General features: G+C 54.7%; 1 protein-coding gene across 1 annotated transcript; it reads right to left on the bottom strand.

Annotated features, from left to right (window-relative positions):
* Positions 1–7,249: 7,249 nt before the first annotated feature.
* On the bottom strand, positions 7,250–14,477 carry CMTR2 (cap methyltransferase 2). The gene is made up of 2 exons (XM_075838242.1): positions 14,406–14,477; positions 7,250–9,737 (listed from the first exon to the last, which is right to left on the bottom strand). The coding sequence occupies exon 2, from the start codon at positions 9,714–9,716 to the stop codon at positions 7,509–7,511; it is 2,208 nt and encodes a 735-aa protein (XP_075694357.1). The 5' UTR covers positions 9,717–9,737; positions 14,406–14,477; the 3' UTR covers positions 7,250–7,508.
* Between the last annotated feature and the right edge of the window lie 292 nt (positions 14,478–14,769).

Raw genomic sequence — 14,769 nt, 5'->3', positions numbered from 1 at the left:
CAGTCCCCCCTCTAGATAACGCCATACAGTCCCCCCTCTAGATAACGCCATACAGTCCCCCCTCTAGATAACGCCATACAGTCCCCCCTCTAGATAGCGCCATACAGTCCCCCTGTAGATAGCGCCATACAGTCCCCCTGTAGATAGCGCCATACAGTCCCCCTGTAGATAGCGCCATACAGTCCCCCTGTAGATAGCGCCATACAGTCCCCCTGTAGATAGCGCCATACAGTCCCCCTGTAGATAGCGCCATACAGTCCCCCTGTAGATAGCGCCATACAGTCCCCCTGTAGATAGCGCCATACAGTCCCCCTGTAGATAGCGCCATACAGCCCCCTCTGTAGATATCTACAAAGGGGGCTGTATGGCGTTATCAAAAGGGGGGGTTTGTAAAAAAGGCACTATCTACAAGGGGGGGGGGATTTGTGTGACACCCAGGGGAGGGGGAGGCCCCAGTCCAAAGTTTGCTATGGGGCCCAGTCTTTCCTAGTTACGCCCCTGCCGACCTAAACCCCATAGAGAATCTATAGGGTATTGTCAGGAGGAAGATGAGAGACCCCAGACCCAACAATGCAGACGAGCTGAAGGCCGATATCAAAGCAACCTGGCGTCCATAACACCTCAGCAGTGCCACAGGCTGATCACATCCATGCCACGCCGCATTGATAACACCTCAGCAGTGCCACAGGGTGATCGCCCCCACGCCACGCTGATAACCCCACAGCAGTGCCACAGGCTGATCACCCCCATGCCACGCCGCATTGATAACTAAATTTTGGGTTTTCAGTAACTGTTCCCATAATCATCGACATTACAAGAAAAAACTGCTGGAGAGAAGATCCCTCTGTGTGTGATGAATCTATAGAATATATGAGATCCCTCTGTGTGTGATGAATCTATAGAATATATGAGATCCATCTGTGTGTGATGAATCTATAGAATATATGAGATCCCTCTGTGTGTGATGAATCTATAGAATATATGAGATCCCTCTGTGTGTGATGAATCTATAGAATATATGAGATCCTGTGTGTGATGAATCTATAGAATATACGAGATCCCTCTGTGTGTGATGAATCTATAGAATATACGAGATCCCTGTGTGTGATGAATCTATAGAATATATGAGATCCCTCTGTGTGTGATGAATCTATAGAATATATGAGATCCCTCTGTGTGTGATGAATCTATAGAATATATGAGATCCCTCTGTGTGTGATGAATCTATAGAATATACGAGATCCTCTGTGTGTGATGAATCTATAGAATATACGAGATCCCTCTGTGTGTGATGAATCTATAGAATATACGAGATCCCTCTGTGTGTGATGAATCTATAGAATATACGAGATCCCTCTGTGTGTGATGAATCTATAGAATATACGAGATCCCTCTGTGTGTGATGAATCTATAGAATATACGAGATCCCTCTGTGTGTGATGAATCTATAGAATATATGAGATCCCTCTGTGTGTGATGAATCTATAGAATATATGAGATCCCTCTGTGTGTGATGAATCTATAGAATATATGAGATCCCTCTGTGTGTGATGAATCTATAGAATATATGAGATCCCTCTGTGTGTGATGAATCTATAGAATATATGAGATCCCTCTGTGTGTGATGAATCTATAGAATATATGAGATCCCTCTGTGTGATTATCTATAGAATATACGAGATCCCTCTGTGTGTGATGAATCTATAGAATATACGAGATCCCTCTGTGTGTGATGAATCTATAGAATATACGAGATCCCTCTGTGTGTGATGAATCTATAGAATATATGAGATCCCTCTGTGTGTGATTATCTATAGAATATATGAGATCCCTCTGTGTGTGATGAATCTATAGAATATATGAGATCCCTCTGTGTGTGATGAATCTATAGAATATATGAGATTCCTCTGTGTGTGATGAATCTATAGAATATATGAGATCCCTCTGTGTGTGATGAATCTATAGAATATATGAGATCCCTCTGTGTGTGATGAATCTATAGAATATATGAGATCCCTCTGTGTGTGATGAATCTATAGAATATACGAGATCCTCTGTGTGTGATGAATCTATAGAATATACGAGATCCCTCTGTGTGTGATGAATCTATAGAATATACGAGATCCCTCTGTGTGTGATGAATCTATAGAATATACAAGATCCCTGTGTGTGATGAATCTATAGAATATACGAGATCCCTCTGTGTGTGATGAATCTATAGAATATACGAGATCCCTCTGTGTGTGATGAATCTATAGAATATATGAGATCCCTCTGTGTGTGATGAATCTATAGAATATATGAGATCCCTCTGTGTGTGATGAATCTATAGAATATATGAGATCCCTCTGTGTGTGATGAATCTATAGAATATATGAGATCCCTCTGTGTGTGATGAATCTATAGAATATATGAGATCCCTCTGTGTGTGATGAATCTATAGAATATATGAGATCCCTCTGTGTGTGATGAATCTATAGAATATATGAGATCCCTCTGTGTGTGATGAATCTATAGAATATATGAGATCCCTCTGTGTGTGATGAATCTATAGAATATATGAGATCCCTCTGTGTGTGATGAATCTATAGAATATGAGATCCCTCTGTGTGTGATGAATCTATGAGATCCCTCTGTGTGTGATGAATCTATAGAATATATGAGATCCCTCTGTGTGTGATTATCTATAGAATATATGAGATCCCTCTGTGTGTGATGAATCTATAGAATATGAGATCCCTCTGTGTGATGAATCTATAGAATATACGAGATCCTCTGTGTGTGATGAATCTATAGAATATACGAGATCCCTGTGTGTGATGAATCTATAGAATATACGAGATCCCTCTGTGTGTGATGAATCTATAGAATATATGAGATCCCTGTGTGATGAATCTATAGAATATATGAGATCCCTCTGTGTGTGATGAATCTATAGAATATATGAGATCCCTCTGTGTGTGATGAATCTACAGAAAATGAGACACTTTATGAGCTGAATTACTGAAATAAATGAACTTTTTGATGATATTCTAATTTATTTTTATATTTTGGTTCCTTTTTGCTGATAAATGCCATGATGAGGGTTATGGGTGAGGGGCAGACGTGACCTCCCTGCGGTTTCTATGTCACTTCTGTGTAATTGTATATGAATCACATTCATACAGTGCAGCTTCATCCGCTGCAGAACCGTGAACGAGCCAGGCGGCTGTCTGCTCGGATTACAGGAGATTGCAGGGACATTATATAATTGTGCTTGGAGTGAAGCCTGGTCCGGGCAGGGATAAGCGGCTCCTCATTACATCTGCACTACATCGCTGGCTCTGGTATAAGCTGCCCGGTTATTGTCTACATTAATATGCAGGAGAACGTGCACCCCTGACCTATGCTGCAATAGTGGCGGTGTGGTCACCTCCTGGACAACCAGCCCACAAATCTCCAGATCACTGACTTCTATGGGTTCTCACCCGCTGGGCACGCACGGTCTATGGGTTCTCACCCGCTGGACACGCACGGTCTATGGGTTCTCACCCGCTGGGTACGCACGGTCTATGGGTTCTCACCCGCTGGGCACGCACGCTCTATGGGTTCTCACCCGCTGGACACGCACGCTCTATGGGTTCTCACCCGCTGGACACGCACGCTCTATGGGTTCTCACCCGCTGGGCACGCACGCTCTATGGGTTCTCACCCGCTGGGCACGCACGGTCTATGGGTTCTCACCCGCTGGACACGCACGGTCTATGGGTTCTCACCCACTGGGCACGCACGGTCTATGAGTTCTCACCCGCTGGGCACGCACGGTCTATGGGTTCTCACCCGCTGGACACGCACAGTCTATGTGTTCTCACCCGCTGGGCACGCACGGTCTATGGGTTCTCACCCGCTGGGCACGCACGGTCTATGGGTTCTCACCCGCTGGACACGCACGCTCTATGGGTTCTCACCCGCTGGACACGCACGCTCTATGGGTTCTCACCCGCTGGACACGCACGCTCTATGGGTTCTCACCCGCTGGACACGCACGGTCTATGGGTTCTCACCCGCTGGACACGCACGCTCTATGGGTTCTCACCCGCTGGACACGCACGCTCTATGGGTTCTCACCCGCTGGGCACGCACGCTCTATGGGTTCTCACCCGCTGGGCACGCACGCTCTATGGGTTCTCACCCGCTGGGCACGCACGCTCTATGGGTTCTCACCCGCTGGACACGCACGCTCTATGGGTTCTCACCCGCTGGACACGCACGCTCTATGGGTTCTCACCCGCTGGGCACGCACGCTCTATGGGTTCTCACCCGCTGGGCACGCACGCTCTATGGGTTCTCATCCGCTGGGCACGCACGCTCTATGGGTTCTCACCCGCTGGGCACGCACGCTCTATGGGTTCTCATCCGCTGGACACGCACCGTCTATGGGTTCTCATCCGCTGGGCACGCACCGTCTATGGGTTCTCATCCGCTGGGCACGCACCGTCTATGGGTTCTCATCCGCTGGGCACGCACCGTCTATGGGTTCTCATCCGCTGGGCACGCACCGTCTATGGGTTCTCATCCGCTGGGCACGCACCGTCTATGGGTTCTCATCCGCTGGGCACGCACCGTCTATGGGTTCTCATCCGCTGGGCACGCACCGTCTATGGGTTCTCATCCGCTGGGCACGCACCGTCTATGGGTTCTCATCCGCTGGGCACGCACCGTCTATGGGTTCTCATCCGCTGGGCACGCACCGTCTATGGGTTCTCATCCGCTGGGCACGCACCGTCTATGGGTTCTCATCCGCTGGGCACGCACCGTCTATGGGTTCTCATCCGCTGGGCACGCACCGTCTATGGGTTCTCATCCGCTGGGCACGCACCGTCTATGGGTTCTCATCCGCTGGGCACGCACCGTCTATGGGTTCTCATCCGCTGGGCACGCACCGTCTATGGGTTCTCATCCGCTGGGCACGCACCGTCTATGGGTTCTCACCTGCTGGGCACGCACCGTCTATGGGTTATCATCCGCTGGACATGCATGGTCTATGGGTCCTCGAGCGGGATCCCAGCAGGCTGCACTAATGTCCAATGAACGGGTGCCAAAGACCTCTCCTCACCATAGATGTCAATGATCTCCCATCAATGTTTCACCCTAGAAAATAGGACAGAGTGGCGGAGCCTTAATGCTCACTAGACTGCCCCATGTCCAATCCCTGTCACACCTCCCCCATCAGACGCTGTCAAGGAGCCCCCACACAATGCTGACCCTTGCCCCCCCCATGGTCTGCTGTACGTCACTTGGCAGCAGCGATGAGTCAACAAAGCAGAAAATATGACTGTAGAAAAGGGCCAACATGGAGCGATGGCAGGGTGGCGGCATCACAGCATTCGAGACCCACGTCCAGCTGACCCTACAAGGATCTAGTCAAGGACAGACAAGGTAAAAGTGGTGATACACAGAGATTTTCTGCCCGGTATCGAGAACAGATCAACACCCACAGCATGTCGTTCAGCGCTCGTTTGCTCCATTTACGTGGAGCAATGATCGGGAATATGGGGACGGGTTATTATGATCATTCATCCCCATGCACTTTTCATACTGCCAGCAGCACATCCCATGCTGCCCACAAACCAATCAACAAGTGCTTGCTAGTCCACCGACTGATCGCAACCATGTTTACACAAGCCAATCATCGGAAACTAGCGTTTGTTGTTACTTGTTCACCCAACCATCAGCCCGTGTAAGAGGGCCTTAATACTTTTATCATTTCAAATAATCACTGGGAAATATCTATCATAGGAACAGCATGGCCAGAAGATCTATCATAGGAACAGCATGGTCAGAGGATCTATCATAGGAACAGCATGGCCAGAAGATCTATCATAGGAACAGCATGGCCAGAGGATCTATCATAGGAACAGCATGGCCAGAAGATCTATCATAGGAACAGCATGGTCAGAGGATCTATCATAGGAACAGCATGGTCAGAAGATCTATCATAGGAACAGCATGGTCAGAAGATCTATCATAGGAACAGCATGGTCAGAGGATCTATCATAGGAACAGCATGGTCAGAGGATCTATCATAGGAACAGCATGGTCAGAGGATCTATCATAGGAACAGCATGGTCAGAAGATCTATCATAGGAACAGCATGGTCAGAAGATCTATCATAGGAACAGCATGGTCAGAAGAGCTATCATAGGAACAGCATGGTCAGAAGATCTATCATAGGAACAGCATGGTCAGAAGATCTATCATAGGAACAGCATGGTCAGAGGATCTATCATAGGAACAGCATGGTCAGAAGATCTATCATAGGAACAGCATGGTCAGAGGATCTATCATAGGAACAGCATGGTCAGAGGATCTATCATAGGAACAGCATGGTCAGAGGATCTATCATAGGAACAGCATGGTCAGAAGATCTATCATAGGAACAGCATGGTCAGAAGATCTATCATAGGAACAGCATGGTCAGAAGATCTATCATAGGAACAGCATGGTCAGAAGATCTATCATAGGAACAGCATGGTCAGAAGATCTATCATAGGAACAGCATGGTCAGAAGATCTATCATAGGAACAGCATGGTCAGAGGATCTATCATAGGAACAGCATGGTCAGAAGATCTATCATAGGAACAGCATGGTCAGAGGATCTATCATAGGAACAGCATGGTCAGAGGATCTATCATAGGAACAGCATGGTCAGAGGATCTATCATAGGAACAGCATGGTCAGAAGATCTATCATAGGAACAGCATGGTCAGAAGATCTATCATAGGAACAGCATGGTCAGAAGATCTATCATAGGAACAGCATGGTCAGAAGATCTATCATAGGAACAGCATGGTCAGAGGATCTATCATAGGAACAGCATGGTCAGAAGATCTATCATAGGAACAGCATGTTCAGAAGATCTATCATAGGAACAGCATGGTCAGAAGATCTATCATAGGAACAGCATGGTCAGAGGATCTATCATAGGAACAGCATGGTCAGAAGATCTATCATAGGAACAGCATGTTCAGAAGATCTATCATAGGAACAGCATGGTCAGAAGATCTATCATAGGAACAGCATGGTCAGAGGATCTATCATAGGAACAGCATGGTCAGAAGATCTATCATAGGAACAGCATGGTCAGAGGATCTATCATAGGAACAGCATGGTCAGAAGATCTATCATAGGAACAGCATGGTCAGAAGATCTATCATAGGAACAGCATGGTCAGAAGATCTATCATAGGAACAGCATGGTCAGAAGATCTTGAGTAATGTTTTTATTTTTATGAAGTTGAGTTGGCGAAAGTTTCAACCAAAACACGATAATGATGGTCCATGTGAAATAAAGGATCCAACACAAGAAATACAGCCCGATTCTAAATTGTCACAGAGGCTTGTGGGTAATGCATCATAAAATAAAAGGTTAAAAAAATGATATAACATGTACAGACTATTCACAGACTCCGGCAGCCGGTACACGAGGCGGGAGGCGCCGCTGCTCCATACAAGCTGCCTCCCGCCTCTCACTTCTCTTCTCCCTGCACCAGGCCCATGTCTGACGTCTTCGCGTGTTCATGGAGTCCTATTAAATGGAGGCTGCGTCTGATGATGGCGGAATTCAGGTCCCACAAGAACTCCAGGAAATGGCCTTTCAGAAGTTCCTCCATGGGTATAAACTCCAGGACCTGCTGAGGAGACGCGGAGCTCACAAGCTGCTCTAACTGGTGAAGGTGCTGGAGGACGGGGCTGGGCAGAGGCTGGTAACCGCAGCACAGCAGTACAGCGTTGGCACCGCAGGTTAGATTGCTGGTGGGACACGAGAAACTGATGATCTGGAAGCAATGGCACAATATGTAGACAATGCCTGCCGTAAAGCGGGTGAGCGAGGACAAGACTGGTAAGAGGAACGAGTCTCCTGCCTGTAATTGCTGAAAGGCCTGCAGAATTAGGGAGATGAGCTGCTGCTGGTAGGCTGGATCTCCATCATGAAGGAGGGAGAGGAGCTGCAGAGGAGGGGGAGACTCCAGGAATCCGGAGGACAACTGTCTCTGCTGAAGAACCTCAAACACTGAGGGAGCCCCACAGACCAGAACATGATGCCCATTCTCTGCCAGCTCCAACAATGACGACACCACATCTGCAGCAGGTTGGAGGGGGCAGGAGGGACAGGAGAGTGATGCCCAGGGGATGATGGATTCTCCTGCAGAACATCCCTCGAGGGCCCCATTGTATTTATTTAGAAGTTCACAGTCGCAGAACGAGGAGCTCTGGATCCTCGAGAGCCTCTGTCCCTGGAGGAAGTACCAGTCCTCATGTTGTAGCTCACAGTTCGAGCCTTCAAGAGAACAGCCTCTACCCAGGTTACCGGTCACATGTTCTTCCAAAAAGGAGCTGAAGTATCCCTGAGCGACTTTCTCCAGCCATGTCAGTGCTTCCAGCTGCTTCCTCTCATTGAAAGTGTCTGTGCGGCGGTTACGAGTCCCCACCCACCGGGCGTTAAAGTTACAGCCAACGCGCGGCTTCCGTACCAGCCAATGTTTCCTGGGAATAAATGTGATCTGGAACCTCTGCAGGTAATAGGAGACCGCAGACTCCCGCATCAGGTTCAAGTGCAACTTGTCCTCCTCTCGCATATCGGAGAATAGCTTCAAGTTCTCAAGGATGGTTTGTGTCTGACGCTCAAAAAAGTAAGTGCAGCAGTCATGGTGGCGCTGCAGGAACGACGCCGGGAGGGACCCGTGAGGAAACAAGGATTTTAGTCCCACTTCTGTCCCAAAATGTGCAATCAATTTCTCAAGATGCTCCTGGATGGCCTCCTTCCCCACGTAGCCCAGGCACACCACATACACCTCCGAGTTGCCTGCCTTGCTGGTGCCCGGCTTTATGAGGTGCACGCTCTGGAAGCAGCAGTTCAGTAAGTACATGAGATTAACAGAAGAATGCTGGAAAAGGGTGAACATCTTCAAGACGAAAGATCCCCCAGGGCCGAGCGTTGCCAGACAGGTGACCACCTCACAGTAGTGCAGAGGGTAGACCAGAGTCTCCTGCTCCCCAGGGTTTCCCTGGCAGTCAAAGCTGCCGTCTGCTGTAACCAGATGTACAGAGGACATGTTACTGATGAACTTCCCCAACCCATCCAGATGCCGGCTGCTCATGATGTCTCCAGTGTTGTCTGGGCCAAAATACCACCAGAGTAAGGTATTGGCGATCAGGCGGTCATCAGCGATCATCACCAGCCCGTGGTTGGCTTCGTGGTAAGGGTTCAGGGTGTTGGCCACCCAGGTCCAGTCACAGTTCACGTCCCGTGTTTTTAGGTAGTGGTTAAGGCTGGAGATGAAGGCCCCGGGGGCCTCACATAGGTGCAGCGTGTTCAGCTCGTAGCTCCAGAGCGCCGTGCTGGGCAGCAGCGGGTATGTGCAGACAATCTCATGGAACTTACACCAGGCCTGAGTGCAGAGCTCAGCGTTCACCTGTCTGCGCACCTCCGGCACGACTCTCCCGGCCTTGTTAGTGAATGAAGTGTGGCGGTGCCAGTCGTCCAGCCTCTTATCACTGAGGAGGTTCTTCACCTGGTTCAGAGACTCCTTCAGGGAGAGGAAGCGACTAAACTCCTTGTGGTCAGAGCTGAGGACCTCCGAGGCTGCAGGAAGAAGCCAGTCCTCCTCCTTCTCATATGTGAAGCGCTTATCAAACAGACTGTGAACCTCAGAGGGGAAGTCACAGCTGAACATGGTGGTCCGGCAGCCTGGCGCCTGTTCAAAGAGGGAGGAAAGGCCCATCAAAACCAAACACACACAAAGCCTCCAAATCCTGCCGACCTATCTGCCCTAATAATCCAAACCCTGACTGCCCACCCCCCCTCCTGCGCTCCCCCCCCTCCTCCTCTATACTCGGCACTGTGCTCCCCCTCCTCCTCCTCTATACTCGGCACTGTGCTCCCCCCCCTCCTCCTCTATACTCGGCACTGTGCTCCCCCTCCTCCTCTATACTCGGCACTGTGCTCCCCCTCCTCCTCTATACTCGGCGCTGTGCTCCCCCCCCTCCTCCTCCTCTATACTCGGCGCTGTGCTCCCCCCTCCTCTATACTCGGCGCTGTGCTCCCCCTCCTCCTCTGTACTCGGCGCTGTGCTCCCCCCTCCTCCTCTATACTCGGCGCTGTGCCCCCCCTCCTCTATACTCGGCGCTGTGCTCCCCCCTCCTCCTCTATACTCGGCACTGTGCTCCCCCCTCCTCCTCTATACTCGGCGCTGTGCCCCCCCCCTCCTCTATACTCGGCGCTGTGCTCCCCACCCTCCTCTATACTCGGCACTGTGCCCCCCCCTCCTCTATACTCGGCGCTGTGCTCCCCCCGCTCCTCCTCTATACTCGGCGCTGTGCTCCCCCCTCCTCGGCGCTGTGCTCCCCCCTCCTCCTCCGTACTCGGCGCTGTGCTCCCCCCTCCTCCTCCGTACTCGGCGCTGTGCTCCCCCCTCCTCTATACTCGGCGCTGTGCTCCCCCTCCTCCTCTGTACTCGGCGCTGTGCTCCCCCTCCTCCTCTGTACTCGGCGCTGTGCTCCCCCCTCCTCCTCTGTACTCGGCGCTGTGCCCCCCCTCCTCCTCTATACTCGGCGCTGTGCTCCCCCCTCCTCCTCTATACTCGGCGCTGTGCCCCACCTCCTCCTCTATACTCGGCGCTGTGCTCCCCCCTCCTCCTCTATACTCGGCGCTGTGCTCCCCCCTCCTCCTCTATACTCGGCGCTGTGCTCCCCCCTCCTCCTCTATACTCGGCGCTGTGCCCCCCCTCCTCCTCTATACTCGGCGCTGTGCTCCCCCCTCCTCCTCTATACTCGGCGCTGTGCTCCCCCCTGCTCCTCCTCTATACTCGGCGCTGTGCTCCCCCCTCCTCCTCTATACTCGGCGCTGTGCCCCCCCTCCTCCTCTATACTCGGCGCTGTGCTCCCCCCTCCTCCTCTATACTCGGCGCTGTGCTCCCCCCCCGCTCCTCCTCTATACTCGGCGCTGTGCTCCCCCCCGCTCCTCCTCTATACTCGGCGCTGTGCTCACCCCCGCTCCTCCTCTATACTCGGCGCTGTGCTCCCCCTCCTCCTCCTCTATACTCGGCACTGTGCTCCCCCTCCTCCTCCTCTATACTCGGCACTGTGCTCCCCCTCCTGCTCTATACTCGGCGCTGTGCTCCCCCCTCCTCCTCCTCTATACTCGGCGCTGTGCTCCCCCCTCCTCCTCTATACTCGGCGCTGTGCTCCCCCCGCTCCTCCTCTATACTCGGCGCTGTGCTCCCCCCCCTCCTCCTCTATACTCGGCGCTGTGCTCCCCCCCCCTCCTCCTCTATACTCGGCGCTGTGCTCCCCCCCCTCCTCCTCCTCTATACTCGGCGATGTGCTCCCCCCTCCTCTATACTCGGCGATGTGCTCCCCCCTCCTCTATACTCGGCGCTGTGCTCCCCCCCCGCTCCTCCTCTATACTCGGCGCTGTGCTCCCCCCCTCCTCCTCCGTACTCGGCGCTGTGCTCCCCCCTCCTCCGTACTCGGCGCTGTGCTCCCCCCTCCTCCGTACTCGGCGCTGTGCTCCCCCCCTCCTCCTCTGTACTCGGCGCTGTGCTCCCCCCTCCTCTATACTCGGCGCTGTGCTCCCCCCCTCCTCCTCTATACTCGGCGCTGTGCTCCCCCCTCCTCTATACTCGGCGCTGTGCTCCCCCCCCCCTCCTCCTCTATACTCGGCGCTGTGCTCCCCCCTCCTCCTCTATACTCGGCGCTGTGCTCCCCCCCCCCTCCTCCTCTATACTCGGCGCTGTGCTCCCCCCTCCTCCTCTATACTCGGCGCTGTGCTCCCCCCTCCTCCTCTATACTCGGCGCTGTGCTCCCCCTCCTCCTCTGTACTCGGCGCTGTGCTCCCCCCTCCTCCTCTATACTCGGCGCTGTGCCCCCCCTCCTCCTCTATACTCGGCGCTGTGCTCCCCCCTCCTCCTCTATACTCGGCACTGTGCTCCCCCCTCCTCCTCTATACTCGGCGCTGTGCTCCCCCCCCTCCTCTATACTCGGCGCTGTGCCCCCCACCCTCCTCTATACTCGGCGCTGTGCCCCCCCCTCCTCTATACTCGGCGCTGTGCTCCCCACCCTCCTCTATACTCGGCACTGTGCCCCCCCCCTCCTCTATACTCGGCACTGTGCCCCCCCCCTCCTCTATACTCGGCGCTGTGCTCCCCCCCCTCCTCCTCTATACTCGGCGCTGTGCTCCCCCCCGCTCCTCCTCTATACTCGGTGCTGTGCTCCCCCCTCCTCGGCGCTGTGCTCCCCCCTCCTCCTCCGTACTCGGCGCTGTGCTCCCCCCTCCTCCTCCGTACTCGGCGCTGTGCTCCCCCCTCCTCTATACTCGGCGCTGTGCTCCCCCCTCCTCCTCTATACTCGGCGCTGTGCTCCCCCCCGCTCCTCCTCTATACTCGGCGCTGTGCTCCCCCCCGCTCCTCCTCTATACTCGGCGCTGTGCTCCCCCCTCCTCCTCTGTACTCGGCGCTGTGCTCCCCCCTCCTCCTCTGTACTCGGCGCTGTGCCCCCCTCCTCCTCTGTACTCGGCGCTGTGCTCCCCCCTCCTCCTCTATACTCGGCGCTGTGCTCCCCCCTCCTCCTCTGTACTCGGCGCTGTGCCCCCCTCCTCCTCTGTACTCGGCGCTGTGCTCCCCCCTCCTCCTCTGTACTCGGCGCTGTGCCCCCCTCCTCCTCTGTACTCGGCGCTGTGCTCCCCCCCCTCCTCTATACTCGGCGCCGTGCTCCCCCCTCCTCCTCTATACTCGGCGCCGTGCTCCCCCCCCCTCCTCTATACTCGGCGCTGTGCCCCCCCCTCCTCTATACTCGGCGCTGTGCCCCCCCCTCCTCTATACTCGGCGCTGTGCCCCCCCCTCCTCTATACTCGGCGCTGTGCCCCCCCCTCCTCTATACTCGGCGCTGTGCCCCCCCATCTCTATACTCGGCGCTGTGCCCCCCCCTCCTCTATACTCGGCGCTGTGCTCCCCCCTCCTCCTCTATACTCGGCGCTGTGCTCCCCCCCTCCTCATCTATACTCGGCGCTGTGCCCCCCCCTCCTCATCTATACTCGGCGCTGTGCCCCCCCCTCCTCTATACTCGGGGCTGTGCTCCCCCCTCCTCCTCTATACTCGGCGCTGTGCTCCCCCTCCTCCTCTATACTCGGCGCTGTGCTCCCCCTCCTCCTCTATACTCGGCGCTGTGCTCCCCCCCCTCCTCCTCTATACTCGGCGCTGTGCCCCCCCTCCTCCTCTATACTCGGCGCTGTGCTCCCCCTCCTCCTCTATACTCGGCGCTGTGCTCCCCCCCCCTCCTCTATACTCGGCGCTGTGCTCCCCCCCCCTCCTCTATACTCGGCGCTGTGCTCCCCCCCCCTCCTCTATACTCGGCGCTGTGCCCCCCCCTCCTCCTCTATACTCGGCGCTGTGCCCCCCCCTCCTCTATACTCGGCGCTGTGCTCCCCCCCCCTCCTCTATACTCGGCGCTGTGCTCCCCCCCCTCCTCTATACTCGGCGCTGTGCCCCCCCCCTCTATACTCGGCGCTGTGCCCCCCCCTCCTCTATACTCGGCGCTGTGCTCCCCCCCCCTCCTCTATACTCGGCGCTGTGCTCCCCCCCCTCCTCCTCTATACTCGGCGCTGTGCCCCCCCCTCCTCTATACTCGGCGCTGTGCCCCCCCCCCTCCTCTATACTCGGCGCTGTGCCCCCCCCCCCTCCTCCTCTATACTCGGCGCTGTGCTCCCCCTCCTCCTCTATACTCGGCGCTGTGCCCCCCCCCCTCCTCTATACTCGGCGCTGTGCCCCCCCCCTCCTCTATACTCGGCGCTGTGCCCCCCCCCTCCTCTATACTCGGCGCTGTGCCCCCCCCCCTCCTCTATACTCGGCGCTGTGCCCCCCCCCTCCTCTATACTCGGCGCTGTGCCCCCCCCCCTCCTCTATACTCGGCGCTGTGCCCCCCCCTCCTCCTCCTCTATACTCGGCGCTGTGCTCCCCCCCCTCCTCTATACTCGGCGCTGTGCCCCCCCCCCTCCTCTATACTCGGCGCTGTGCCCCCCCTCCTCTATACTCGGCGCTGTGCCCCCCCCCTCCTCTATACTCGGCGCTGTGCTCCCCCTCCTCTATACTCGGCGCTGTGCCCCCCCCCCCTCCTCTATACTCGGCGCTGTGCCCCCCCCCCCCTCCTCTATACTCGGCGCTGTGCCCCCCCCCCTCCTCTATACTCGGCGCTGTGCCCCCCCCCTCCTCTATACTCGGCGCTGTGCCCCCCCCCCCCCTCCCCTCCTCTATACTCGGCGCTGTGCCCCCCCCTCCTCTATACTCGGCGCTGTGCTCCCCCCCTATACTCGGCGCTGTGCTCCCCCCCTCCTCCTCTATACTCGGCGCTGTGCTGGTCTTGGCACGTACCTGGTAACCCGGAAGTTACAGTGTGAAGTCACGTGTTGCGCAAGATCTTTAGTCATGTGACGGTTGTGCCGTCTTCATAGCAACTAAAGCCTCATGCTCCGCCCCTAATATCCGCCGGTCCCGGAGTCTCCTCACATGTTGCCGCCGGTACACGGGGCTGACACCCGGCTGAGCCATGTATCATAACCAGCGGAGACCCTCAGCCCTGTCCTGCCCGTCTATAGTTATATCCTCCTGGTGAGCGGTGGTGGGAGTCGGCGGATAAAAGGGTTAATATGTGAACGTGTGTTATACTGAGGATCATCCTCCTCAATATCATCATCATCCTCAATATCATCATCCTCAATATCATCATCATCCTCCT

Source organism: Rhinoderma darwinii, chromosome 9 (genome assembly GCF_050947455.1).
Source record: "Rhinoderma darwinii isolate aRhiDar2 chromosome 9, aRhiDar2.hap1, whole genome shotgun sequence".
Classification (NCBI taxonomy): domain Eukaryota; kingdom Metazoa; phylum Chordata; class Amphibia; order Anura; family Rhinodermatidae; genus Rhinoderma; species Rhinoderma darwinii.
Note: the sequence above shows the minus strand (reverse complement) of the source record. Positions and strands in the feature narration are given on the sequence as shown.

Excerpts from the sequence above, each read along its gene's own strand:
- CMTR2 (XM_075838242.1), bottom strand. The coding sequence starts at position 9,716 with ATGTTCAGCTGTGACTTCCCCTCTGAGGTTCACAGTCTGTTTGATAAG.